Source organism: Lytechinus pictus, unplaced genomic scaffold (assembly GCF_037042905.1).
Source record: "Lytechinus pictus isolate F3 Inbred unplaced genomic scaffold, Lp3.0 scaffold_19, whole genome shotgun sequence".
NCBI classification, from domain to species: Eukaryota; Metazoa; Echinodermata; class Echinoidea; order Temnopleuroida; family Toxopneustidae; genus Lytechinus; species Lytechinus pictus.
The window spans coordinates 605025-632011 of NW_026974140.1; the positions used below are offsets into that span (position 1 = coordinate 605025).

Sequence of the window (26987 nt, forward strand, 5' to 3'; positions counted from 1 at the left end):
CACTGCGGGGTCTCTCGGAGTATAGCCCTGTCTCTCGGTGTCTTTGATTTGCTCTGCTAATGACACTGTGTGACACGCCCATCATTCTGGCTACTCTTCGCTGACTGAGGCCAGCTTCCAGCATCCCTCGGGCTCTGGCTACATCTGTTTCACTTAGGTGGTGTCTTGGCATTGCTGTTGTAGGCAAGTTGTTGATTGTACAGACTAAAGACGGAAAATGCTTTGGAAGACACTTGTCTTATGGCCCACTGCAATGATGCCAGAGACATCATGAAAGAACTGCATGTGTGAAATTGATGTCATTGTGTTTGATGGCATTCTGGACAGCTGTATCTTGGCATTGCTATGATGTCTCTGGCATCATTGCAGTGGGCCATAAGACAAGTGTCTTCCAAAGCATTTTCCGTCTTTAGTCTGTACAATCAACAACTTGCCTACAACAGCAATGCCAAGACACCACCTAAGTGAAACAGATGTAGCCAGAGCCCTAGGGATGCTGGAAGCTGGCCTCAGTCAGCGAAGAGTAGCCAGAATGATGGGCGTGTCACACAGTGTCATTAGCAGAGCAAATCAAAGACACCGAGAGACAGGGCTATACTCCGAGAGACCCCGCAGTGGCCGACCAGTTTCGACAACCCCTAGAGATGATCGCTACTTGACGAATCTCAGCCTCCGCAACCGCTTTCACAGTGCACGCCGCCTCAACAATGACTTCGCTGCAGCAACTGGAGTGATTGTTTCCACTCAAACAATCCGTAACCGACTTCACAGAGCCAATATGCATGCCAGACGGCCAGCTCAGTGTGTCCCACTCACCCCTGCTCACAGAAGAATTCGTCTCAACTGGGCTCGGGAGCATGTCAGATGGACCAGACAGCAATGGCGTAGAGTTCTGTTCACAGATGAGAGCAGATTTTCCCTTGACCACAATGATGGACGTTCGAGAGTCTGGAGGCGACCAGGAGAGAGATTTGCAGACCCCTGTATTGCAGAACATGACCGTTATGGGGGAGGCAGCGTCATGGTGTGGGGAGGCATCACCTACGTCAACCGTACTCGTCTCTACGTGGTCCCAGGGGGAGCAATGACAGGAGTGAGGTACAGGGATGAGGTCCTTGAACCTATAGTGGTGCCATTTGCAGAAAATGTGGGACAAAACATCATTTTCATGGATGACAATGCCCGTGCCCACCGAGCTAGGGTGGTGACCGAGTTCCTTGAGGGCCAGGGGATTGAGCGTATGGAGTGGCCAGCGAGGTCCCCGGACTTAAACCCGATAGAGCACGTCTGGGACATGATGGGGAGGAGTCTCGAGCAGCTCGAAGCCCATCCACTTGGACTGCAGCAGCTGGGTGTGGCTCTGGAGGCTGCATGGGATGCACTGGACGTCAGAGACATCAATCGCCTCATCAGCTCCATGAGACAGCGCTGTGAAGCCGTTATTGCTGCAGGAGGTGGTCACACTCGTTACTGAACTGCCTGAAAGACACTCAGACATTCGTTTTTATCACTTCATGTCGGTAGCTGATACCCCTCGGGGCCCACTTTTCAGGAAGTGCAGTGATGCGAGAGACATTGTGCAACAACTGAAACCACCCATGCGTGAAATTGATTACAGCGTGTTTAAGGACATTTAGGACAGTTGTACTGAGGTATTTCCAGAAATAAAACACCTTGTATAAAATCTTTATGTACGTTTTAAAAAGTGGTCCTTAACTTTTTTTGAGTAGTGTATATCAAGAATGGTTTTGACTATGTACTAAAGAGATCGATTTCCGACCCAAATGGTCGTTATAAATCTTATTTTGATTGAAGTTGAAGGAAAATTACTCGTTTTGTTAAAGATATATGCACCGAACATACAGAGCAGAGAAATTGTTGGTCTCATATACAAGAAACATTATAAAGTATTGAGAACATTGAGGAAACAGTGTTACTGCTAGGCGTAGACTCCAATATTTGTCAGGGTGCTCAATTGGATAGACTTGAAATTACAACTGTAGATAAATACAAAGAAAGTAGAAAAAGATTTGATATCTCTGCTCTGTGAACATGAACTGGTGGACATATGGCGTCGCCAAAACCCTAAATTGAAGAAATATATATAGACGGGTCAATATACGACCAAAAATAGCCTTACCCGGAACAAATTGCAACAAATGATTTTTCAACGGTATTTTGTACTATTTGACCCCAGGAATAACATACTAAAAATCTACCAAAATCCGCATCAGGGAAAGTGGTTATTTTCAAGATGGCGTCCAAGATGGCCGCCATTCACTGAAAATAGATACAACTGACACATTATCCACCCTAGAATACTATTTCGGTTCATATTCCATGGTCTTGGGGTACAAAAATTGATTTAGGCTAGAATGCATTATAAGCCCTCCAGTGTACCAGGCAAATCCAAGATGGCGCCCAAAATGGCTGCCGTAGGCTGAAAATCCACAATTAATCTAAATTGGTTTTTTATTCAATGGTTTTTAAGGGTGAAATAGTACATTAAAACAAGTTACAAGGACAGCCAGTGGTCTGATGTGTCCTAAAATCCAAGATGGCTTCCAAAAATGGAGTTTAAAATGGCTGTTGATAATTAAAATGGACATAGTTCATTTCAAATCCGCCTGGGACTTAATGATTTCGGTGTCTTGACCATGATTTCAATGGTCAAATAAGACATTGGGATAAGTTACAAGGACAGTAAGTGGTCTAGTATGTTCAAAAATCCAAGATGGCTTCCAAAAATGGAGTCGAAAATTGCTGTTGCTACTTAAAATAAACCGACATAGTTTGTTCAATGTCCAGAAATATGATTTTTGTGTCTATACCATGGTTAAAAGGGTAAAATAATACATTGTGACAAGGAAAGTCAGTGGTCTAGTATGTGCAAAAATCCTCGATGGATTCTAAAAATTGATTCTGAAATGGCTGCTAATACTTAAAGCGGACAGAGCTCATTTCATTTTGGCCTGGGATATGTGATTTTGAAGTCTAAACCACTAGTTTCAAGGGTCAAATAATATATTAAGATAAGTTACAAGGACAGTCAGTGGCCTGGTCGGTCAAAAAATCTAAGATGGCTTCCCAAAATTGATTATAAATTGACTGCTGCTACTTAAAGCGGACATAGCTTATTTCATATCGGCATGGGAGATGCAATTTTGGGGTCTAAACCACTGGTTTAAGGGCCAAAATAATACATTAGGACAGATTTTAAGGCCAGTCAGTGGTCTGGTATGACCAAAAATCCAATATGGCTTCCAAAACTTGATTCTAAAATGGCTGTTGATACTTAAAAGTGGCATAGCTCATTTTGAATCCGCTGTGAGATATGATTTCGGTGTCTAAACTATGGTTTCAAGGGTCAAATTGTATATTAGGACAAGACAATGACAGTCAGTGGTCTAGTATGTCCAAAAATTGAGTAAAAATATGTGTGATGGTACTTATAAAAGGACATGGTTTGTTTAATATCTGTCTGGGGAATATGAGTTTGGTGTTAAAAGCATGGTTTAAAAGGGTCAAGTAATACACTGGGGTAAGTTACAAGACCAGTCAGTTGTCTGTATGTTAAAAAAATCAAAGATTACTTTAAAAAAATGGGGTGTCAATTGACTGTTGCTACTTAAAAGTATGCATATTTTGTTATAAATACACCTTGGAGGTATGATTTTGCTGTCTATACTAGAGTTTACAGGGTCAAGCAATACATTGGGTTAAGTTGAAAGGACAGTCAGGTGTCAGGTATGTCCAAAAATCAAATATGGCTTTAAAAATGGGGGTCTTAAATGACTGCTGTTACTTAAAAGTGGATGTAGAACATTATAAATACACATTGGGGATATTATTTTGGTGTCTACACTAGGGTTTCAAGGGCCAAACAATACTTTGGGACTGGTTACCATGATATGCAGCTATCCATTTTGCCTTAAAATCCAAGTTGGCTTAAAAAATGGGTTCTAAAATGACTACTGGTACATAAAATATCTACCTGTTAGAAATATTATTGGTGCCTACACTTAAATGGATGGGGACAAGTTATCATATTGTTTCATGAGAGGTGATAAAATTCTAGAATCCATCATGGATTGTTTGACAAAATGGAGTACTAACCATCCTTGTTACTTGTCCGAATGTATTATTTGACCCTTCATACCACAATTTGGACACCAACATTATTTCTTGCAGATGAATATTGTAGAACTCTGACCACTATTGAATGATATGAGTCGTTTTAGATTCCTTTTTTAAAAAACCTCTTGTGTTTTAGGCGAACTAGACAACTGCATATCAATGTAACCAGTCCAAACGTATTATTTTAACCATGAAACCATAGTGTGGACACCGAAGTCATATCTCCTAGGTGGATTTTAAATGATCTATGTCCATTTTTAAAGTAACATCAGTCATTTTAGACTCCGATTTTTGGAAGCTTTGTTAGATTTTCGACATACTGGACCACTGACTGTCCTTGTAACTAATGTTCTGCCTTTTGAAAGCATGATATAGGCAACAAAATCATATGCCCTTGACGAATAAAACATGAACTATGTCCATTTTTAAATACCATCGCGGCTAATTGATACTATTTTTTAAGCCACCGTGGACTTTTGGACATACTTGACCACCAATCGTCCGTGGTAACTTATCCCAATTTATTATTTGACCAATTTAACCATGGTATAGGCACAAAAAAAATCATATTCCCGGATATATGTTTGGGATTTTTTAAAGTAGCAACAGCATTTCTTACTCCATTTTTGGAAGCCCTCTTGGATTTTTGAACATACCGGACCACTGACTGTCCTTGTAAGTTGTCCCAATGTATTATTTGACCATTTAAACCATGGTCTAGACACCAAAATCATATCTCTCAGGTGGATGAGATATGAGCTATGTCCATTTTAAGGATTAACGGCCATTTTAAACTTAATTTTTGGAATCCATCTTGAATTTTTGGACACACCAGACCACTGGCTGTTCTTGTAACTTGTCCCGACGTACTTTTTCATCATTAAAACAGGCGGATGGAAACCAAATTAAAGCCACTTAAGTAATACATGAATTGTGGATTTTTTAGACTACGGCAGCCATTTTGGGCGCCATCTTGGGTTTTCCTGGTACCCTGGAGTGCTAATATTCACTCTAACTTGTATAAACAAATTATTTTACCCATTGGACCATGGAATATGAACCCAAATAGGATTCAAGGGTGGATGAGTGAGTTATATCCATTTTAGTGAATGGCGGCCATCTTGGACGCCATCTTGAAAATAACCACTTTCCCGGATGCTGATTTTGGTAGATTTTTAGTATGTTAATTCTAAGGTCAAATAGTACAAAATACCGTTGAAAATCATTTTTTGCAATTTGTTCCGGGTCAAACCATATATTGACCCGTATAATATGGAGAAGGAATGACTTTAAAAGTCAGAGTAGATTAAATTACTGGCTAATCTCAAATGAGATTCAAGATTTTGTGTCGGATGTTAATATCATACCATCGATAGCTACAGACCATTCTGCGATTATATTGTATCTTAATTTGAAGGAAAAAAAAAACGGGTAATTGATACTGGAAATTTAATTCTTCTTTATGTTATCATGAAAAATACTGTGAATCCCTTAAGGGAGATTTTGAGATGTGGAAACAAGAATGTGAATCATTCGACCCTGCATTTACATGGGAATATCTTAGATTTAAAATCAGAAGAATTACACAAACATTTAGCAAAATGAAAGCCAAGTTGGTTAAACAGAAACGTGTTGAGTTAGAAGATAATGTGAAACAACTAGAAAATATTTTCGGAGAAGGGGATAAAAATAAGATCTTACTGTATGAGAAAGCTAAAGAAGAATTAGAAGAATATTATAGAATTGTCACAGATGGATTAATTATTCGATCCAAAGCTAACTGGTCAGAGTACGGTGAAAGAAGTAATGAACATTTTTTTGTTTTTTGAAAAGCATCATAAAAACAAATCTACCATTCGTAAGCTTGAAGTACAAAATTAAGTTCTAGAAGATGAAAGTAATATTCTTAAAGAAATACAACATTTTTATAAATCATTCTACTCGAAACAGCATGTTGAGTTGGACGATTCTAACGCCAGATCTTTTTTGTACGATGGAATTAAATGTTTGGATGAAGAATCCCGGAATAGTTGTAAAGGTCTGTTAACAATAGACGAATGTCAGGCAGCGGTTAAAGCAATGCCAATCGGAAAATCACCAGGATATGACGGACTCACAAAATAATTTTATGTGAGATTTTGGGACATTTTGTCTGACCCTCTGGTCAAGGGGGATCCACACTTTACAAGCTTTGCTTTTTAGTGGATCCCCCTCATTTCCATTTATGCTCTATATTATACTGTTTTTTCTGTTTTGTTTTTTTTACGAAGTAAGAATGCCCTTCTGTAAAATTGTACTTGATTTGTATTACTTTATATTACTTTGTATTATGTTTTCTGAATGGAAATGAAATAAAAGAATTGAACTAGCGGCATTGAATGATTCTTTTATAAAATCAGAATTATCAAAGACAAAAACAGAGTGTTGTTACGTTGATACTTAAACCAAACAAAGATAACAGATTTTTGGAAAATTATCTACCTATTTTATTGATTGATATTGATGTCAAAATATGCTCTAAAGTTTTTTCAACACGCTTACGAAAAGTAATACATTCAATAATCAATCCAGATCAACATGCTTTTGTAAAAGGAAGAAATATTGCAGAGGCAATTCGGAATGTCCATGATATGTTTTACTACCTTAATATTGAAGAAAATGATGGTTACATTGTATCGATCGACTTTAAAAAAGCCTTCGATTCCATTGATCATGAATTTATTTGTAAAGCCCTTGAATCGTAGGTCCAATTTTTATCAAGTGGGTCAAAACACTATGTTGTAACACTAAGGGATGTGTACTTAATAATGGCCACTCTATTGGTTATTTCCTTATTTCCAGAGGTGTAAGGCAGGGGGATCCCTTATCTCCGTATCTTTTTCTGATAGCCATCGAAATTCTAGCTGTACGTATAAGACATGAAAGGGATATTATAGGTATTAGTTTTGGATCATGTGAATCCAAACATTCAATGTACGCCGATGACTTTTGTGCTTTTTGTTTAAATTATAATTCAGTGAAAGTCTTATTAAAAATACTAAGACAATTTCAGAGTTTTTCCAGCCTGATTTTTGAAAAGAAAAGACACAAATACTAAAAGTTGGCAAGTACAGAGATGGCCAATGTATTGTTGGCGTTAGCACAGTAGAAACTATAAAAGTCCTTCGAAAAAAAAGATGGGAATGATGCTGCAGACCTCAAAGAGGGAAAAATTAGAGATATATTGCTTTCCACAAAACGAGAATTAACAATGTGGAAACAACGAAATTCAACCTTGTTTGGTAAAATACAAATTATTAAGTCATTCGGGATATCAAAATTCATATATCTCTTTTCATTAATTATTTTACCTAGCTGGGCAGTGAAAAAAATTGAAACAATTATTAATGGATTTTTGTGAAAAGGGAAGTATAAAATAAGGAGAAATGTACTTATTCAACAGATTGAAGAGGGAGGCCTCAAAATGGTTGACGTTAAATCGGCAATTTCTGCTCAGCAGCTAATATTTTCAAATTTTATACACGGAAAGCAGGCGGAAAATTATTACTTAACTGTAATTTTGAGAAAAAAATTATTACATTCACAGTTACATTCGTTTTATATTTCTGTATTGGAAAATTGGCAATTTATCCGTTCCTCAAAAGAAGATGAATCTCTTGTTAATCAGATTATTTGGAATAATTCAGAGAAATTGCTCAACAATTTTTTTTTCTTATTAACACCTATTTGATAAAGGAATTATAACCAGGCATCACATTATGACATCAGGGGGGCGTTTCATCAAACAATTAGTCGGTGGTTTTCTCCGACTAAATGTGATTTTCACCGACTAATTTCATTTTCACCGACAATTTTGCCATCACCGACTAAATTCCATTTCATGAAAATTTGTCGGTGATTTTCTCCGACAAATTATTGGAAACCACCGACTAATTTTGTCGGTGGCCTTCACCTACCGACAAAACTTATTTTCACCGACTAATCCAATTTTCACCGACTAATCAGCCTTTTGAGGGCCTTTGCAGCTAAAATCGATCAATTTCAGTTGATTTTGAATATAACATTTTAATAAATTGCTTATTTTTCATTTCATTGAGAAAATTCAAAGAAAATGTATTTATTTTTAGTCAATGACAAATAAAAAGTAGACATTTCAAGAATAATATTTTCATCTTTAAAACTATATTATATCAATCAATACATAGGAAACATCTTCAAATGTACACATTTTTTCAAACATAATTTTCTTTAACCCAAATAAATCATTGTGCATTTTTTAATCAATAATGTCTGAAAAATGCGACCTCATTGACTTTTGTACAAGTTTTTTCAATGTTCATTAGTGTTGTTGGTGTTGCTGCTGCTGTTGTCATCGTGATTGCTGGAATTGCTGTTTGTTTTTGCTGCTCTTGGTGTTGTGGGTGTGGTTGTTGCATCTCCCGGTGCAATTAGTTATTTTTGCTACTGATGTTGCTCAAGGTGTTGCCTGTGTGGTTGCTGTTGTCATCGCTGCTACTGCTGCTGTTTACGAGTGTGGCTGTTGCATCTCCTGATGCATCTATTGATGTTGTCGCTTGTGTTGTTGCTTGTATGATTGCTTGTTAGAATCCTTGCTGTTGGCTTTGTTTCTACTGTCATTGTTGCTACTGCTGTTGATGTTTACCACTGTGGTTGTTGCATCTCTTGATGAAGTTATTTATGTTGCGCCCGATGTTCCCTGCATGGTTGTTGGAGCTCCTGCTGCTGTTGATGTTGTCGGTGTGGTTGTTGCATCTCTTACTGCAGCTGTAGTTTCAGCTGCTGATGCTGTTGTTGCTCCTGCTGCTGTCCATGTTCATTGAAGTAACTGAAATGGATTTAATTTATAGAGCATGGGATATTTTATTAATAAAGATATTAATTTCCATCATTATTGATATCAGTCATTTATTCTTAATTTAATTATCATTGTTAAAACTTACATTTCTTTATTTCTAATGTTTGAAATAAGAACTTTAAGTTCTAAATGGTTAAAATATTGTCACCAAAGCCTTATTAAACAATGAAAACAAAAAAGTTAATAACAAAGAAATGCATAAGAAAATGATTAAAATTTCCTCTTTTTTTATACACAATTGATTTTAATGACTTGGGTTTTTCTCATTGGTTTACCAAAGAAAGGGAGTCAAAATCCAAAATTATCACATTTGGTCTTTATTTCTTGAGCCAAATGCTGATTTCATGCAAGAGTCATATTATCATATTAAATTAAAAAAAAACAACATCAGGAACAGCAGCATGATTTCTGAAGCGAGTGCACAATCAACAGGCAAGATCCTGAGGCACCCCCCCTACCAAGATCATTTGAATTAATGAGGTTTCATGACTGCTTTTGTAGGCATTACATTTATACAGGCCTACAAGAGATATAATTTTTTTTTTTTTTTTTTTTTTTTGGGGGGGGGTAATCTTCCAGTGTTACTCCCATACAAAGCAGATGGTGATGGGGCGGGGGGGGGGGGTCTAATAGGAATGCAGAACAATGGAACATTCATTTACTACTTTGGCAATAGAAAGCAAGTCACACCATCTAGCATTGATTGATATTGGTTGTTTTACGACTGTCCAAGAAATATCACCATTAATAATCTAAGCACTTATAGATGTCATTGTTTTCAAATATTTGAGTAGACCAAATAAAGAAGAGAGCAGTACCAGTAATTTAATATTTTTATTAATGTGACTTTACTTTCTTCGCCAAAGTGAGGCAGTCATAATTAAGTTTTTTTTTACCTTACAAGTGACATCACATTTCCTGCCTTCTTGTCTGGCTCTCCTAAACCTTCAACCATTTATACTTGTGTAACTTTGTATCTCATGTCTGTCTGAAAAGTTTGGTTGAAGCCTCCACCTGAAGGAAAAATAGTATTGAAATAACTAATTAAAATATTTGCCATAATCTGGTATTTCTTCTCACATGTATATGTACATGTCTAAAAACAGGAAATAAAACATCTTTTGATTACCAGGTTTCATATAGAAGGGGGTAAATAAAGGGTTCAAGTTTTTATTATGTTAATAAAAAATACAAACAATAGTAAATGACATATGCTCTGGCTGAGAAACTTAACAAGTGAAATTATTCCTCACAATGTAGCTTGTATGTACATACACATGAGCAAGTAGTGCTAAATGGATTGAGGGGTGAGAGCAGGGGCTCCGGAAACCGGCGGGGGGGGGGTGCATGTTAGCTGCAGGGTCAGCGTAACGGTTTTTACAGTGAACGGGCTGACCATGCAAAAAACCAGATGGTCATTTCATATTTTTCAGCCCCCGCACTGTTTTCCAAAACCATGTACAAAAATGTAAAATTGACCATCTGCTTATGATTTTTTGCATTGGTCAGCCCCCCCCCCCCCCCCACTTTCGGCTCAGCCCCCTCACTTTCAAAACCGTTCTGCTGACCCTGCAGCTAACATGCAAAATATATTGAATCTATTATGTCTTTCATGCTTATGTAATGTTTGCATTTCAAACTGACTTTAAATAGAAAATCTGGTCACAGTCCGATTTCATTGTCATTGATGTGGGTTTTTATGATTTTACATTCTGCAACCAAAACAATATCCTTCATTATTTTTTAATCATTATCGCATTTTACTAGTCTACATGTTACCTGTGGTTGCATTTCAATCTCAGTATTTCTTCACCCATTGCCAAATCTTCTGTCACATGTTCATCAGATTGGCCGCTGGCACATTCCTTGCTGTAGTAGACCAGTCAGAGCCTTGCTTTCTAGTTCCAGATCCGTCTTCTTCTGCATACTGTTCAAATGTCCATAGTCTGAAATTAAAATATTAATAATATCACATTGTTATACATGTAGCAAAGAAAATATGTAGATTTACAGTGATCATTGAAAAATACTGCACTTTCAATGAATATTGTTGACATTTCATAAAGGGGAATGATCGAATATACCAATCATTTTTCTTCTTTTATTATCCTGAAATTTATAGAATTTACCAACAATCGGTCAACAATTTATCCTTGTTAATTCATATAATTTTCACTTGATTATAAACAAGACGGTAATTAACACATTAACCATGCAAAATAGTAAAACAGCTTTTTCAATAATTTTTTTTTTTAATTCAAAAATAAAAATAAAAGTTTTTTTCTAACTCAATAGCGCTTGGATACCTTGCCGGTTAAAAGCCACGATCAAATTAATAAAAAATATGAATAGGCTCCTAATTCATAACTGCAGCAAATTGCATCCCCATCAAACTGTCAACTATTTCTGGACTGTGACCTTTGTTCAATGAAACTTTAATATGAGATTCAAGGCAGAAAAATACTTGGGATTGATGAGATCCATTCCATATTCTCCTATATTTTTTTCTAATGAAGAGACCTTTAACCTTTACATGCTATTTAAGGTTAGGTATGACTAGACTCTAACTTTATGTGGTACGACAGTATTTTTCAAAAAATAGATTAAGAGACATTATCAACAATAATTTAATTTATTTACCCCAATAACACCGATGCTATTGCAGATTCATGCTAAATAGTAATTTGTCTAAAAAATTGACTTAGAAAAATAAAAGCATAACAAACTTCATAATCGCACACAAATGAAGAGCATTATCTCGTCTCCCCCAAATTGGACGATCAATATTTTTTTTAAAAGGGAGCTATGCAATGGCTCATTTCACTCGGGTGTGCAAAGTCAAAGATAATTTAAGATAGATCTAGGCCTATAAGCTATACCAGTACGGCCACGGGCCGGTTGCACTATTTAAAACTTAGATCTAATAATTTTTTTATATCTAGATTTTAATTTTTATTGGGTGTGAACGCACCTCTGCCACAATCGCATCCCCCCCCCCCCCGAATCCTCGCCAGCTGTCGAGAGCCTTCACTTCATTCGACTTGTGACTTGCTAAGGCTAAGCCTACATTAATAGTTGAGAACATCCACTTTGCAAATTTCCCACTCACACTATTACCATGTGATTTAGCTCCTGTTCAATTCCTATTTCTGTAACACAGAATTAGGATGGCCCCATTGGATATGTGTACATTTACAATTGCACACGCTGGTTTGCCTGGTGATCAAGGATATCTCCGACCACACCGAGCAACAAAATTATTACAAAACCAAAGGAAATGAAAAAATATGATTTGCAACATAGAATAACACAAAGGTAGAACAATATAAAGAATTCTCTTTGCAAAATTTATAAAATTGCAGCCATGTGCGGATCATAAAAACGTGACAGCCGTGAGCCGTGTCGTTAGTTTGGACCTGAGATAGTTCTACAGACACAGAAACACGGGTATGGGACTAGACTGGATTATGTGCTGTCAAGTTTATCGATCGTATCGACAGGGGTCCTGCCAGAAGATTCTCTTTTCTTGTAATTCGTTTGATAATTACGCACAACGAATAATTCAATCACCTTACATACAATATGAACGACATTTTGAAGGGTTTTACTTACGGTAAAATCCTCATTCACCTCTCCGGGGACCTTCGCTTCTTCTTATTTCTTCGTTTCACTTCGCATCGTCGCGTCGAAAACATCAACCAATTTTAAATCTTCTTCACGACTTTGGGAGTGGGCGTGGCCTAATTAGTCAGCGAACCTCGTTCAAGACGATTTGTAAAATAAAAATTCACTGACAATAGTCAGAGAAGCTCCGAGAGTTTGATGAAACGAATTTTTGTCAGCGCTGACTAAATTGTCAGCGCTGACAATTTTAGTCAGCGCTGACAGTTGTCGGACGAAAATATTGATGAAACACCCCCCTGATGGCTCTCTAACAAGTTTTAACTTGCTTAAAGATCAATTTGATATAAACGGGAATGACTATTTGCTACTGAAACGAATATACTACTCTATAAAAAAGAACATCGATCATAATGTTATTCAATTCCATGTAGACGAAATTAATTTTCTAGAAGACAATATAGTAATACCGATTACTTTTAGAGAAGTTAAGTCTATACATAACAAAAACTTTTATGATTATTTGGTTAAAAGTAAGAGAACACAATCTCTCAGTTCTTTTCGATTAAAGGGTAAATACAGTTTAAGTGATTCTGAATTTTACAAAGTTAGAAAGATAATGATAAATACAACCATTGATACAAAAACTAGAGAATTTCAGTTCAAAGTCCGAAACAACATTTTGTTTAATCGCTCGAGGGTATTCATTTGTCTCGCAATCTACTATGGTCAACAAGGAAATTCGTGATCACTCTCGCAAAAAGTGTTCACTAGCTTTAAGGAAATTCGTGATCACTCTCACAAAAAGTGTTCACTAGCTTACAAGTTCACGAGCTTTCGAGTGCCGCTGCAACTCTTTATCAAGTGACGAAAATTATATGATAACGTAGTATATATATACCAATCCCCAGGACCGTACGCACGAACGCGGGAACAATAAGTCGGCACTGATCCGTTGTGTGATTGGTCGGGCGTTTCACCAATCAGTGCGTCGATGTACGGTGCGGCCGGTGATCCGTATATGCAAAAAGCCAGAGGTATATGCAAATACGCCGCGAGTCGGCAATATGCAAATAAGACAAAATTGGCGGGCTCGCTAGTTTCCCGTGGGTGGGGGTTGACTAGCTGAGCGGTCCCTCGCTCGGGACCGGGAACGATCGGGTCGGCGTGCACTGCCAGGTAAGGGGGTATTGTGCTGTCGGATGGTTCGCGTCCAGAAATCGGGGATGTCGATCCCGCTGTCTCTGTTGAAGTTGTTAGTCAAAGACGTATACTAATAGCCTCCTTAATCCTGCATGTATACCAATGTCTCTCTTTGGCAATGTAATGTACACCCTCCCAATCTGGGTGGTGTTGCTTCTCCCAAGCATGTTCTGCCACCGCGGATGTGTCGGTTCGCTGTAACCGAACATCGCGCTTGTGTTCAGAAATGCGTTCAACTATTGGTCGGGCTGTTTCACCGATGTAAGACCCGTCACATCCCTTGCAAGGAATGTTGTATACTACGCCATCACGTCTGTGATCAGGGATTGGGTCTTTGGGGTGTACAAGCTGTTTGTGTAGGATGGTGTCCGAGCGGAAAACCGTTCGGATACCGTGACCTTCTAATCGGTGTTTGAGTTGTGGTGAAATACCATCTATGTATGGCAAGACTGTGCAAGTCTTGAAAACCTTCTGATTCCTTGGCGGTTGTTTCTTCTTGAAAGTGTTCTCGATAAAACGGCGTGGGTAGCCGTTGCTGTATAAGGCGTCACGTATGTATGCTCTTTCTCTTGGGAGTTCAGGTGGGTGAGTTTTAATACGTGCTGCTCTAACAAGACCCTTCTTGACCGATTTGTCGTGATGAGAATCAAATGGTATGTATTGGTCTGTATGAGTGGGCTTGCAGTAGACCGAGTTGGAGAGTTTCCCGCCCTCGTGTCTTTGGACTAGCGTGTCAAGGAATGATAATTTCCCTCCCTGCTCAGTCTCCAGAGTGAACTGGATGAACGGTTGCTGGCTATTCATGTATGCGAGTAGGCTGTCTGTTTCGGACCTATTTACAATTATGAAAGTGTCATCGACATATCTCTTCCACACCCGAGGGCGGCATGTGGAAGGACACTTGGGCAAGGCGTTCTGTTCAAAACCTTCCATATATATGTTAGCCACAACCGCTGAGACTGGGCTACCCATTGCTGCTCCTTCTGTTTGCTCATAGAAAGAGCCTCTGTACAGAAAATATGTGGATCTGAAGACGAACTCCAGGAGTTCGGCTAATTGTTCAGGCATTAGTGTGGTACGTTCTGCTAATGTAGGGTCGGATTGCATGCGTTGCAGTGCCATACTGCATGCGCCCTCTATCGGTACGTTCGTGAAGAGGGAGACTACAAAAGAGATCATAGATTATTGTTCGTTAATTGTCTGCTCCGATGTGAATTCAGCGAATTCACTGGAGTTGGAAACCGTGTGTTCTGAGCAGTTAGTGAGAAGGGACAGGATGTCCGCCAGGTAATTTGATAGGTTATTGGCAAATGAGCCTATGCATGATACTATTGGTCTGAGAGGTATCCCGGGTTTGTGTATTTTTGGCAACCCGTGTATTCTAGGTGGCTATTTCTGTGTGGGCTTTATCTTTCTGTATGTAGCCTCATCTATAATATTGTCTTTCTTTAGTGCCAGTAACGTACTGGTCAGTTTTTCTTTATTTATAGGCTGTATAAACTGAAAATAAAAGATTCACCATAATGCTCTTTGGGTTGTAAAGACTATGAAACCTTAGAACATGTACTATAGTATTGTAACTATGTTTAACTATTTTGGGATGAATTTAAAGCTTATTTATCGATGTTGGATTTTTCAACACTAGACGAGCAGACCATAATTGTTGGATTTTTACATAAACAACAAGATGCTAAAATTAAGAATCATGTCTTACTTATAGCAAAGAGGTATATTTACACGAGCATAAACGATAACAATAAGCCAAGCATTTACTATTTTAAAAGAATGTTGTTAAAATGCACATCGCTAAAAGGAAGGGAAAGTTGTATATCCATCAACGAAAATGGAAATGTATTATGCCACTATTTACTTCAAATCACTGCTAATAAAGATGGTGACTTTTTTGTTGTTCTATATTTCTTTTTTCTATACTTACATGTACCGTTTTAATCAATAATTGTACGTAACGAACCTGTACTTACTTTGTTATACGCATTACTATGTGTAAACACAAAAAGTATGAATGTATCCTTATTTATCTGTATCATTTGTTTTATTGAAAAGTATCAATAAAATACTATTGAAATATTAAAAAAAAATCTTTAAATCCATGAAATGGCCATCTATTTTCCATAATTCTCATAATAGAAGATACTCAAGGACCCCCCAAAACTTGACATCTGAATTACTTACCAACTGCCCGTTATGCCTCCTTGCATGTAGGGCAGCAACGAAGGATTCGGATCTCCACTCCTGGTGGTTCTGAGCTGGGCCTTCTTCTGGAAACTACCCCAGGTCATGTTCACCGACTTCATCTCCTCCTCGAGGCTCAGTATGACTCCAGGTGGTCTTGGGGCTCCCTCTCTCCTGAAATACAGTTATAAAGTGATAAAGAGCTATTTATGAAAAAAATCTTACTCTTAAAAAGGTGGAAAAAATAATGAATTTCCATTTTCGGCATTTCATGTGACGGCCTCAAAATCCAGCCTGTCTCATCGAAATCCTCAAATTGTGTGTAAAGTGATTGGTGCACAGACATGGGGCACTGGCCACTGCCACGATCATTTTGTTAAATCTGAAATTGAAAATCACGACTGGCCGAGATTTTTTCCAAGAAAATCACATTCACAATCACATACCGTATCTCTTTCATTTTTTAAATAGATTTCTTTTGCACACTTAGTCATAATAATATAAGGAACATTAACAACTGAAAGATTTTGTGAAATAAAAAGAAATTCATGTTAAATCTTAACACAAATCGTAAGGTCAATATGTGCGCAGACTTGAGGACTAGCACAGCCAGCCGTATGCGGCAACCGCACAACCACGCCGGCCGATTCCCCCGGCTTGGTTAGCCGGGATGAGACTGCCAGTACGACGAAATCTAAAGCTAGCTGCAAGCCGCGCCATTTAACAAACTACGAAAAGAAAATCATAGAAAATTGTTAACTTACTTGTTTAGCCTACAGAGAATGTCTTAGCTTCAAAGTCGTTGTCCAAATCTGACCCTTGTTATATTAGTTGTATCATTAAACGGCCTTCTTTATCGCACTTATCGATAAAGTGCAGTGCAGTGCAAACGGCGAATATGGCTTTTTCAAATTGACGGTTGACGGCCGGCTAACTTGCATATATCAGATCGACCAGTGGCACTCAGTGCGCATGCCCAGGCCCGCCTGCGCCCGGCGATCGAAGACATTCTGCGGAGTCTGGAATTTTGATAAGGGGGGGGGGGGGGTCTGACTGCAAACTAGAAAACAGTTTTAAAATAGATACGAACTTCTTCTTGTTTGGTTATGGTTGGCAATCAGTCAAGAAATGACGAATTTTGCCACTGCTTTTGGAGCTTTTTTTATATATGGAAGATCAAGAATGAAAAGCTTATTTTTAGTTTCTATTTTATTTATTTTCTTTTTATTTTAAAGATAAAAATAGCTTTGCTAACATGGCAAGGTTGAAAAAATAGCAATAAATATTATGCGCATTATGAATATAAAAAATAGCCTATTTTTATTTTATTCACCTACAAAAATAGAAAAAAAATGTCTGTTAGTTAAAAAAGAAAAAGAGAAAAATATACGCTTTTTTATTTTATTTGTAAAAAAAAGTATAAAATAGTCCCCTTTAACGAAAATTAGTAAAAAAAAAGGGGATAAAATGGGAAGAAATATTTTTTCTCGCAACAAAAAAGAGGATAATTTTTGTTGTTATGTTAACTAGAAAATTTCACTGAGAATAACGCAGTTTCGATTTAAGTTATATGGTAAGATCGAACCACATAATTTAATGAAACTTTACATGAAAATATTACATAAACATAAAGAACAATCAAGTAAGTTATTATAGATGTTTTTTCCTCTTATCCTCAATCGAGCTGTTTTAATCACAACAACGTATATATATATATATATATATATATATATATATATATATATATATATATATATATATACACAATTAAAAAAATTGACTTAACAATGCAATGATTTATTTTTTATATCACATATTGTTTTTAATTTCCGAACTTTTTCCTTTACATAAACTTTCTAAATAAACAATCACTAAAGCTTGAATTCAACCCATAAAGTGACACGACACTTGCTCCCGGTGATTTTAGGGACATAGCCGGTTAGAGTTAGAGACTGATGTACGCCTAATAGAGTTTTTGGTTCAGAATAATGTAAATATCAGGATAAGGGTTTATTTAGTGTTGGAGGATAGGTTTTTGTTTGGCTTAACGTGCGGATTTTGCCGGAGCAAATCAATAAATAACTCCAAAAAGTTGATTAGGCCTACACATATCAGGGCTGGAATTTTGCAGATCATAACCTATAATCGATTTTTGTTTCATCTATAGAAATAATAATCTTGAAAATATATAATACCAATCTTTCTAGCAGGGGCGGATCCAGGTTTTTCTAAAAGGGGAGCACATTTTCTGAGATAAATTTTACAAGCAAAAAATGAATGAATGAAATAGAAAAGGGTTTTCATCTAAAATTTAATTTAAAGTCATCGCTTTCAAAGGGGGGGGGGGCACATTTGTGTAAAATTGCATATTTAAATTAAAAATGATTATTGCTCTAATAATAATAATAATATAGGATATTTATATTGCGCACATATCCACCTTGTTAGGTGCTCAAGGCGCACCTATATTACCCGGCTAAGATAGGCGTTCATAGCGCACACAGCTTTTTAAGGAATTACTTCCTACCGGTACCCATTTACCTCACCTGGGTTGAGTGCAGCACACTGTGGATCAGTTTCTTGCTGAAGGAAATTACGCCATGGCTGGGATTCGAACCCACGACCCTCTGTTTCAAAGTCCGAAGACTAATCCACTGGGCCACAACGCTCCACTAGGGGGGGGGGGGCATGAGCCGGATGTGCCCACTGGATCCGCCGGTGCTTTCTATCTTAAAAAAATAATTGAACATGTTTACAATACCGTATGAAATGAATGAAGTGGTTTCAACCTCCTTACAAATGTTACTTATGTTGTTATTTACTACATGCCACTTAAATAAAAAAAAATTAGGGTAAAATGTTATTCAAGAATTGAATTTCAATTGTCTTATTCTGTTAAATACAATTATATACAACATAAGTAAAATGGGTTTCATCTGGAATCGAATGGTAGATACACCAGTAGTAATGCCTAATATTAATTGGTTTTAACTAGTATCAACTGGTCTCCATACCAGTATGGTTAATGAGTCTCAACTGAAATCAAGTGGTAGATGAATTATACCCGCAAGGCCTATTGGTTTCAACTGGTCAATGTTACAAGTGGATGCAATTGGTAGGCACACCTATCGCATTTCAATGTACTCCAACTCGAATCAACTGGTATAATATTTCAAAATGATTAATGGGTTTCAGCTACATATGGAATAAAATAGTAGTCATACTAGTAAGGCCAATTGGTTTACCTTTAGTATACCAGGCTACTTGGAAAGTTGAATGAACTGTTGAAAATACCCACTGAGTTTCAATGGGTTCCAACTGGATCAAATTGATCAAAATGGGCTTCAACTTGAATCAACTGGTAGATCGAGGCATATTGGTTCTAACTGGTATCAATTGGTTTGATATATTCCAGTATGGATAATGGGTTTAAAAGTATATTATGGGTAGTCTATGGGTTCCGATTGGTATAATCTGTTCCAGTTTGGTTTATGGGTTTTAACTGGAATTAACTGGTAGATACCAGTAAGGCCTATTGATTCTAAATGGTATCAATTGGTTTGATATTCCAGTATGGTCAATAGGTTTCGAGTAAGTTATGGTTGGTCTATGGGTTCCAACTGGCATAATCTGGTCAAGATTGATTTATGGGTTTTAACTGGAATCAACTGGTAGATATACCAGTAAGGCATGTTGGTTCTAACTGGTACCAATTGGTTTAATGATATACCAGTATTCTTAATGGGTTTAAGGTGGTATTAACTGGTAAATACACCCATTGAGTTTTTATGGGTTTCATTTTGCATCAGATGGTCCAGTTTTGCTTTATATGGGTTTTAAACTGGAATCTATTGGTAGATAAACCAGTAAGGCTTATTGGTTTTAACTGTTACTAACTGGTGTACTAGTCTATTCCAGTATAGTTAATTGGTTTCAACTGGAATCAACTTGTATGTTTTCAGCATGTCCAGTTGGGACAATTGGTTTCAACTGGAATATACTGGTATGATGGGAGTTTACCAGTTGTGCCAATTGGTTTCAACTGGTACCAGTTGAATCCAGTTGAAACCAGTTCAACTTGTTTCAACTTTTTTTTTTACCTGGGTAGCGATGCTGGCTCTTTCATCCCCACAGTTATCGTCAAATGCTGATCATTCAACCCTTTTCATAAAGTGCCAAATGGCGATCGACTCTCTCTTGTTGCAGCGTCTGCTCTTAGGTAGCCTTTCTTAGTTAAATGTATTATATCGGCTACATATTTGGCAAGCGACTCCGTCCTCCCAAGTTTCATTGACTCGAGTTGCGCTAGATATGACGTTGCTCAACGACGGTCTCCAAAGCGTCGCAGAAGACTTGTTATCAGTTCGTAATAGGTTAGTTCACTAAAACTTGCCAATTCATATATATATTCGGCTGCCTCTCCTTGTAAAGCTGATGTTAGTCTTATGTGCTTCTCTTCTGTGCCTCATCCACTCGACATGACGAGAGCCTCGTATTGATTTTTAAATGCAAGTAGAGATAATGTTTCATCATAGAAATTCTGTTTTGGAAGTCATAAAGTGGTATCGTGGTTTTCAGAATCTTCTCTGCTTTGAGTTGCCGCATCTTATTTCTTAAAGATTGTATTTTTTTTGCTTAACTCTTAATGGCCTCCAGAGGTACATCCTCTTCGCGCTTCCTTCTTCTGCCTGGCATGATGACTTCTTCAAAACAAATGTTCTGGAAACTAATTTTTCAATGGATGTGTAAAAGTTCTTATCCAGCCGCTGCTCACCAAATGTTACGTTTGTAAACTATTGACGTGTTGGGGTACAAAATAACTCTGTACAAATTCATGTAGTTCAGTAATCAGAACTTTATTTGACCAAGGTAGCATGGATGATAGAAGCAGTTAAGGCGTTCTCTCAATAACTTTACAAATGAAGACTGACTCAAGACTTACTGAATACTGGTATATATAAGATAAACAAATTACCATCATCATATTAGTATCCCACCAGCAGATCTGTTCTCCGAGATAATGCAATTGCAACAGTCGATACAAGGAGCAATGGATCAAATTGCAATCCGTTGAGAACAGAAAGCTTAGTCAGAATTAAGTTGTAAACAAGGATAATCACATAGAGTGGACAAAGAGTAGAATACATGGAAGAGATGGGAAACCTGAATGATCCATGGGTAATGTAAACAAGGCTTTTACATAAACTTGTCCAGAAGGAAATGAAATAGCCTTTGACTCTATGGTGAGACCAATTTTATATGACCTAAAATCCCGCTGCGAATAGCAACCAAACTGTACACTTCAGGTTGGGGTAACCAAGATATTTATGAAGGATGAATAACCTGAGTTTAATAGTAATATCATGAAATACATAACTCTGGCTAGTAACAATATCATTATTTAAACTCTTTTAAGTCAGATGCAAAAGGTACATTGATATAATACTTGTCTACTACCCTTTCATTCGAAATCACACACATTATGGAGTCTTTATAGCAAATAGGTCACCGTCAGTCTGGACATAATACCTAAACTAACCATGTAGAATGGACAACATTTATTGTAATCATAATTATTCAACAATGCATGCCCCCAAAAGTGTGTTTCTAAGCAAACTTCTTTTTTATTCAAAATGAGGTCGATCTTATTAATTCCCTTTTCCGCTTTTCCTATGTGCTACAGGTCCCTTAAAGAGAGAATATAAGCCCAGCTTTACAAAATAATCTCACTGACCTCAGGTGCATGCACAAATTAATTGAATGTACTAATTTAGTAATTACCATGCCCCCTATAAGAATAGCTTATCTTCTCTTCATATTTTGCTCTGCTGATATATCTTTAGTTAAAAAAATAGATAAATACACCATCATGCCAGATTTAGAAACATTTATGCAATGAACAACGCGATATTCCATAAGGAGCATGCCCTTCATTAGTAGTTTGAATCTCCATTGGTATGGATTCCTAATTTGACTCTTCGTGCGTTTCCTCTGTCATGCCTAGATTGTGATTAGCCTATACTTCTATAATAACGTGAATTCCTTTAAAGGTAAATAGTACTCGTTGCAGCAAACAATTATGTCATAAGACAGCCTGTTAAGTCAAGGTTAATGGTCAAAATGTTATGCTATACCTACGTATATAGATATGGTACATTAACCCTTCCGGTGCGACAAGCTCAAATATGGACCACTTGCATCCAACTCGAGCAGACGGCAGATAGACCGGGGGCTGGGAAAGTTTATTCAGCTGATCGGGTACAAAAGGCTTGATGATCCCATTATGTTGGCACGAAGGCAGTGATCAAGGAAATGTGTTGCTGCCAGGCCACATCATGTATGGAAGGCTCAGAGGGCCCCCCAAAAATGGTTTATTTAGCTGAAAAGGTACATGGCTAATTCTTTTTGCAAGTGACCTAATATACAGTACATAGGGTTTTCCAAAAGTACCAATGCCAGCAAATCTATCCTGTACGGGGGGCCGGACAGTAGGCCCAAAGGATCCCCGAAAATTGGTTTATTCAGCTGAAAAGGTACATGGCTAATTCTTTTAAAAATGGAATCTGCATGCATTGGGGCTCACAAAACTACCCATGCCAGCAACTTATCCTGTACGGGATCCAGACAGTATGCCCTAAATGCCCATATGTCCCACAACTAATCTATTAAGTTGAAAATGTACATGGAAAAATTATTTTGCAATGGAGGAGATATAGAATGGGATTTAACATAATATCAATACCAGCAACTTTATCCTCTACGGGGGCCCAGAGAGTTGGCCCAAAGGGCCACCGCAAATTGGGTTTATTCAGCTGAAGACATACATGGATATGTTTTTTCTGAAATGGAATCTCCATAATTTGGGGCTCACAGAAATATCAATGCCAGCAACTTTATCTTGTACGGGGGCCTGGATAGTAGGCCAAAATGGCCAAAATGTCCCATTATTTTTTTTTATTCAGCTGAAGACATACATGGATTTTTTTTCTGAAATAGAATCTCTATAATTTGGGGTTTACAGAATAGTAGGCAAAAATGGCCAAATGTCCCATTATTTTTTTTTTCTTCAGGTGAAGACATACATGGATAATTCTGTTTGCAATGGATTCAGTATACAGTATGATTTCCACAAATAGCAATGCCAGCAAAGTTATCATGTATGGGGTCTAGACAGTAGGCCCAAAGGGCCCCGATCGAAATTGGTTTACTCATCTCAAGACACATGAATAATTCTTCTTGCAATATAATCAGTATACACAGGGATTTAAAAAAATATTGCAACTTCATCATGTATGAGGAAATAGACATAAGGCCCAAATACTTGCCGAAAACTGATTTAATCCTATGAAGATATGTATTATTCTTGTCTTGCAATGGACCTCGTATACATTTGGTATGCGAGTGGTATTGTGGTTTTCAGACCCCTCTCTGCTTTGAGTTGCCGCATCTCATTTCTTAAAGATTTTATTTCTTCTGCTAAATGTTCAATGGCCTCCAGAGATGCATCCTCTTCGCGCTTCCTTCTTTCGCCTGGCATGATGACTTCTTCAAAATAAATGTTCTGGAAACTAATTTAACAAATTACCATCATCATATTAGTATCCCACCAGGAGATCTGTTCTCCGAGAGATACAATTGCAACAGTCGATACAAGGAGCAATGGATCAAATTGCAATCCATTGAGAACAGAAAGCTTAGTCAGAATTAAGTTGTAAACAAGGATAATCAGACAAAGTGGACAAAGAGTAGAATACATGGAAGAGATGGGAAAAGTGAATGATCCATGGGTAATGTAAAGAAGGCTTTTACATGAACTTGTTGAAAAGGAAATAGGCTTTGACTCTATGGTCAGTCCAAATTTATGTGACCTAAAATCCCCTGCGAATTGCAACCAGACTGTACACTTCACTTTGGGATAAACAAGATATTTATGAAGGGTGAATAACCTGAGTTTAATAGAAATATCAAGAAATACATAACTCTTGGTAGTAACAATATCATTATTAAGACTCTTTTAAGTCAAATGCAGAAGGTACATTGGTATAATACTTGTCTACTACCCTCTCATTTGAAATCACACATATTATGGAGTCTTTATAGCAAATAGGTCACCGTCAGTTTGGACATAATACCTAAACTAAACATGTAGAAGGGACAACATTTTTTTATCATAATTATTAAACAATGCATGCCCCCGAAAGTATGTTAATTCAAGATGAGGTCGATCTTATCAATTTTTTTTCCCGCTTTAGTTACGTGCTACAGCTCTCTCAAAGAGAGAATCTAGGCCCAGCTTAAAAAAATAATCTCACTGACCTCAGGTGTGTGCACATATTAATGCAATTTACAACTTTAGTAATTGTCCATGCCCCCTAAAAAGAATAGCTTACCTTCTCTTCATATTTTGCTCTGCTGATATATCTTTAGTTTTAAAAAATAGATAGATACATCATCATGCCAGATTTAGAAACAAATGATGCAATGAATAACGCGATTTTTCCATAAGGAGCATGCCCTTCATTAGTAGTTTGAATCTCCATTGGTATGGATTCATAATTTGACTCTTCGTACGTTTCCTTTGTCATGCCTAGATTGTGATTTGTCTATACCTCTTTAATACTGTTTTTTCCCTTAAAGGTAAGTAGTACTAGTTGCAGCAAACAAATATTTCATGAGACAGCATGTTAGATCAAGGTTAATTGTTAAAATGCTATCATATATATACGTATAGAGATATGGTACATTAACCCTTCCGGTGCGGCAAGCCCAAATATGGACCACTAGCATCCAACTCGCTCAGACGGCAGGAAGACCGGGGGCTGGGAGAGTTTATTCAGCTGATCGGGTACAAAAGGTTTGATGGTCCCATCCTGTTGGCATGAAGGCAGTGATCAAGGAAATGTGTTGCTGCCAGGCCATATCCTGTACGGAAGGCTCAGAGTAGTCTGCAGGCACAGACCCTCATTGGAACTTTGATCAACAAGTGTGCCTCCACGCAAAGACTAGCACATACAAAACTTGCTGTTCCAATACAGGGTCTGCATAATCTTCCAAAAATCATTTCTCACGCTCCAAATCTGGCCCCACCTCCTTCTTTCAGAGTCACTTTCCATTGGCTAGTAAACATTGTCAATCAGCCTCCCAGGGGAACTGCTACCAGTGGCCAGTGAGAAGATAATTGATAACTCAGATAAGATTTAGCCAGTAGTTAATCCAACATAAACAATGTCCCATGCCCAGAAAACCCTCCAGGGATCTTGTGGTCTACATCCAAACAAATGAAATGGTCATTATAGGGCTTACTGTATACTCATGGAGCAATAGCTCTATGGTATAATACCATAGGAAATAGTCACATATCCCTGCTAGAACAAATCTTCCAGTCCTAAGCAGGGAAGTACACGTAAGCTATAGAAATGTTTATTTCTTGTATTGGCCCATTATAGTTTGTTCCAATACCAACAGTTTCTTTATATCTTTCTATTGGGTCATTTTTTCACTTTATATAGGTTGGAACTTCCTTCATGTATTTTATTAGCCCTATAATAGATTATGAATATAACTAAGGATCAAGGACAAGTTCACCCAACAAAGAAGTTGATTTGAATAAAAAAAAGGAAAATCCAACATTTTATAACACTGAAAATGTCCTCAAAATCGAATGTTAAATAAGAAAGTTTAATCACATTTTAAAGTTTCGGTTAATTTCACATACAGTTTTCCACATCCTGGTCCGATTTGCAAATGAGGAGACTATCCACTTTTTTTGCATTTGATTATGTGATATATTCTAATTTTTAACAAATGAAACAACGACCAATTCCTCCCTGAACATGTTGAATCAGCTTTTTTATTACTATGGTTCAGTTAACTTGGTCCTTATTGCACAATTTAAACAATAACAAACAAATGAAATAGTGAGTTAGGGTTATAAACTGTCTCGTTTGCATCCCAGGTGTGCATGTCACATCACTGTTTTGTGAAAAATAAGCGAAACTTTAAAATATCATACATTTCTTATTTTACGTCCGATTTTGATGAAATTTTCAGCCTAGCTAGTTTGATTTTCCTCTTTTTATTCAAATAAAAAAATTATAGGGTGGACTTGACCTTTAAGATTTCATATAATTTGCACGAAGTCCATTTCTCTTTGGCTCTCATTTTTCTTCCCTATTCTCCACATTTATTTGATTCTATCTCATTACTCCTTAATCACTTTTCTTTTTTCTAGTTAAATATTATTACATCTTTAATTCCAATCTGTCATTACAGCCAGGGCTGTTGGCAACAGAAAACTGTGTGCAGGTTATAAATAGTAAAATTAAATTCAAATACTTAAAAAAAAACAGTGAAGACTTTATATTCACAACTTAAAATGGCATGTAAAATGAGAAAGACAATGATGTCCCTCATGTTATACTTTTTTTTTCTTCTTCTTTCATTAAGAAATAGTTTTAACGATATTTCAATGTTTACAGATTTGACATAAAAGACCAACTTGACTGAACATATTAAATGTTAGTACCATGGCAATGCCACATGTTTAGAAGAGAACATTTTGCTTCACGTGACGATGAGGAGAAATTTGAAACATCAATATTCAATATATTAAAATGCCAAAAAAAATAGTGAGTGATGTCGTCAGTCCCCTCATTTGCATACCGACCAGCAGTGGCGTACTGTGGGTCACGGCATTGGGGGGGGGGGCACCAGCAAAAATTCTGAGCCACTTAGTGAGCGCGCTTCGTATGTATCTAACTGATCAAATAATGCGAGCGCGAAGCACGAGCTGAAAATGTTGGATATTCAGACCTAAAAAGGGACTCAAATTTTTGTAATCATTAAAAGAAATAGTGAGTGAGGAACATCATCAACTTTCTCATTTGAGTTGTGCATATAACTATTTTGTGGAAAAATAGCGAAACTTTAAAATGTCATAACTTTCTTATTTTACATC

The 26987-nt window shown here is 37.2% G+C and overlaps 1 protein-coding gene and 1 long non-coding RNA gene across 3 annotated transcripts; both read right to left on the reverse strand.

The window, feature by feature from the left end:
- Nucleotides 1-8297: 8297 nt before the first annotated feature.
- LOC129260060 (uncharacterized) lies at nucleotides 8298-12745 on the reverse strand. 2 transcript variants are annotated; one of them, XR_008584436.2, is made up of 4 exons: nucleotides 12626-12745; nucleotides 10793-10959; nucleotides 9915-10027; nucleotides 8298-8983 (listed from the first exon to the last, which is right to left on the reverse strand). It is a non-coding gene; the product is annotated as an uncharacterized LOC129260060 (long non-coding RNA). The 2 variants fall into 2 exon arrangements; XR_010296725.1 differs by having other exon boundaries at nucleotides 9910-10027; nucleotides 12626-12707.
- Nucleotides 12746-13074: 329 nt separating this feature from the next.
- LOC129261230 (uncharacterized) lies at nucleotides 13075-16490 on the reverse strand. The gene is made up of 4 exons (XM_064114557.1): nucleotides 16477-16490; nucleotides 16035-16204; nucleotides 13969-15000; nucleotides 13075-13082 (listed from the first exon to the last, which is right to left on the reverse strand). Exons 1-4 carry the CDS (start codon nucleotides 16488-16490, stop codon nucleotides 13075-13077), a joined length of 1224 nt encoding a protein of 407 aa, XP_063970627.1.
- Nucleotides 16491-26987: the final 10497 nt, after the last annotated feature.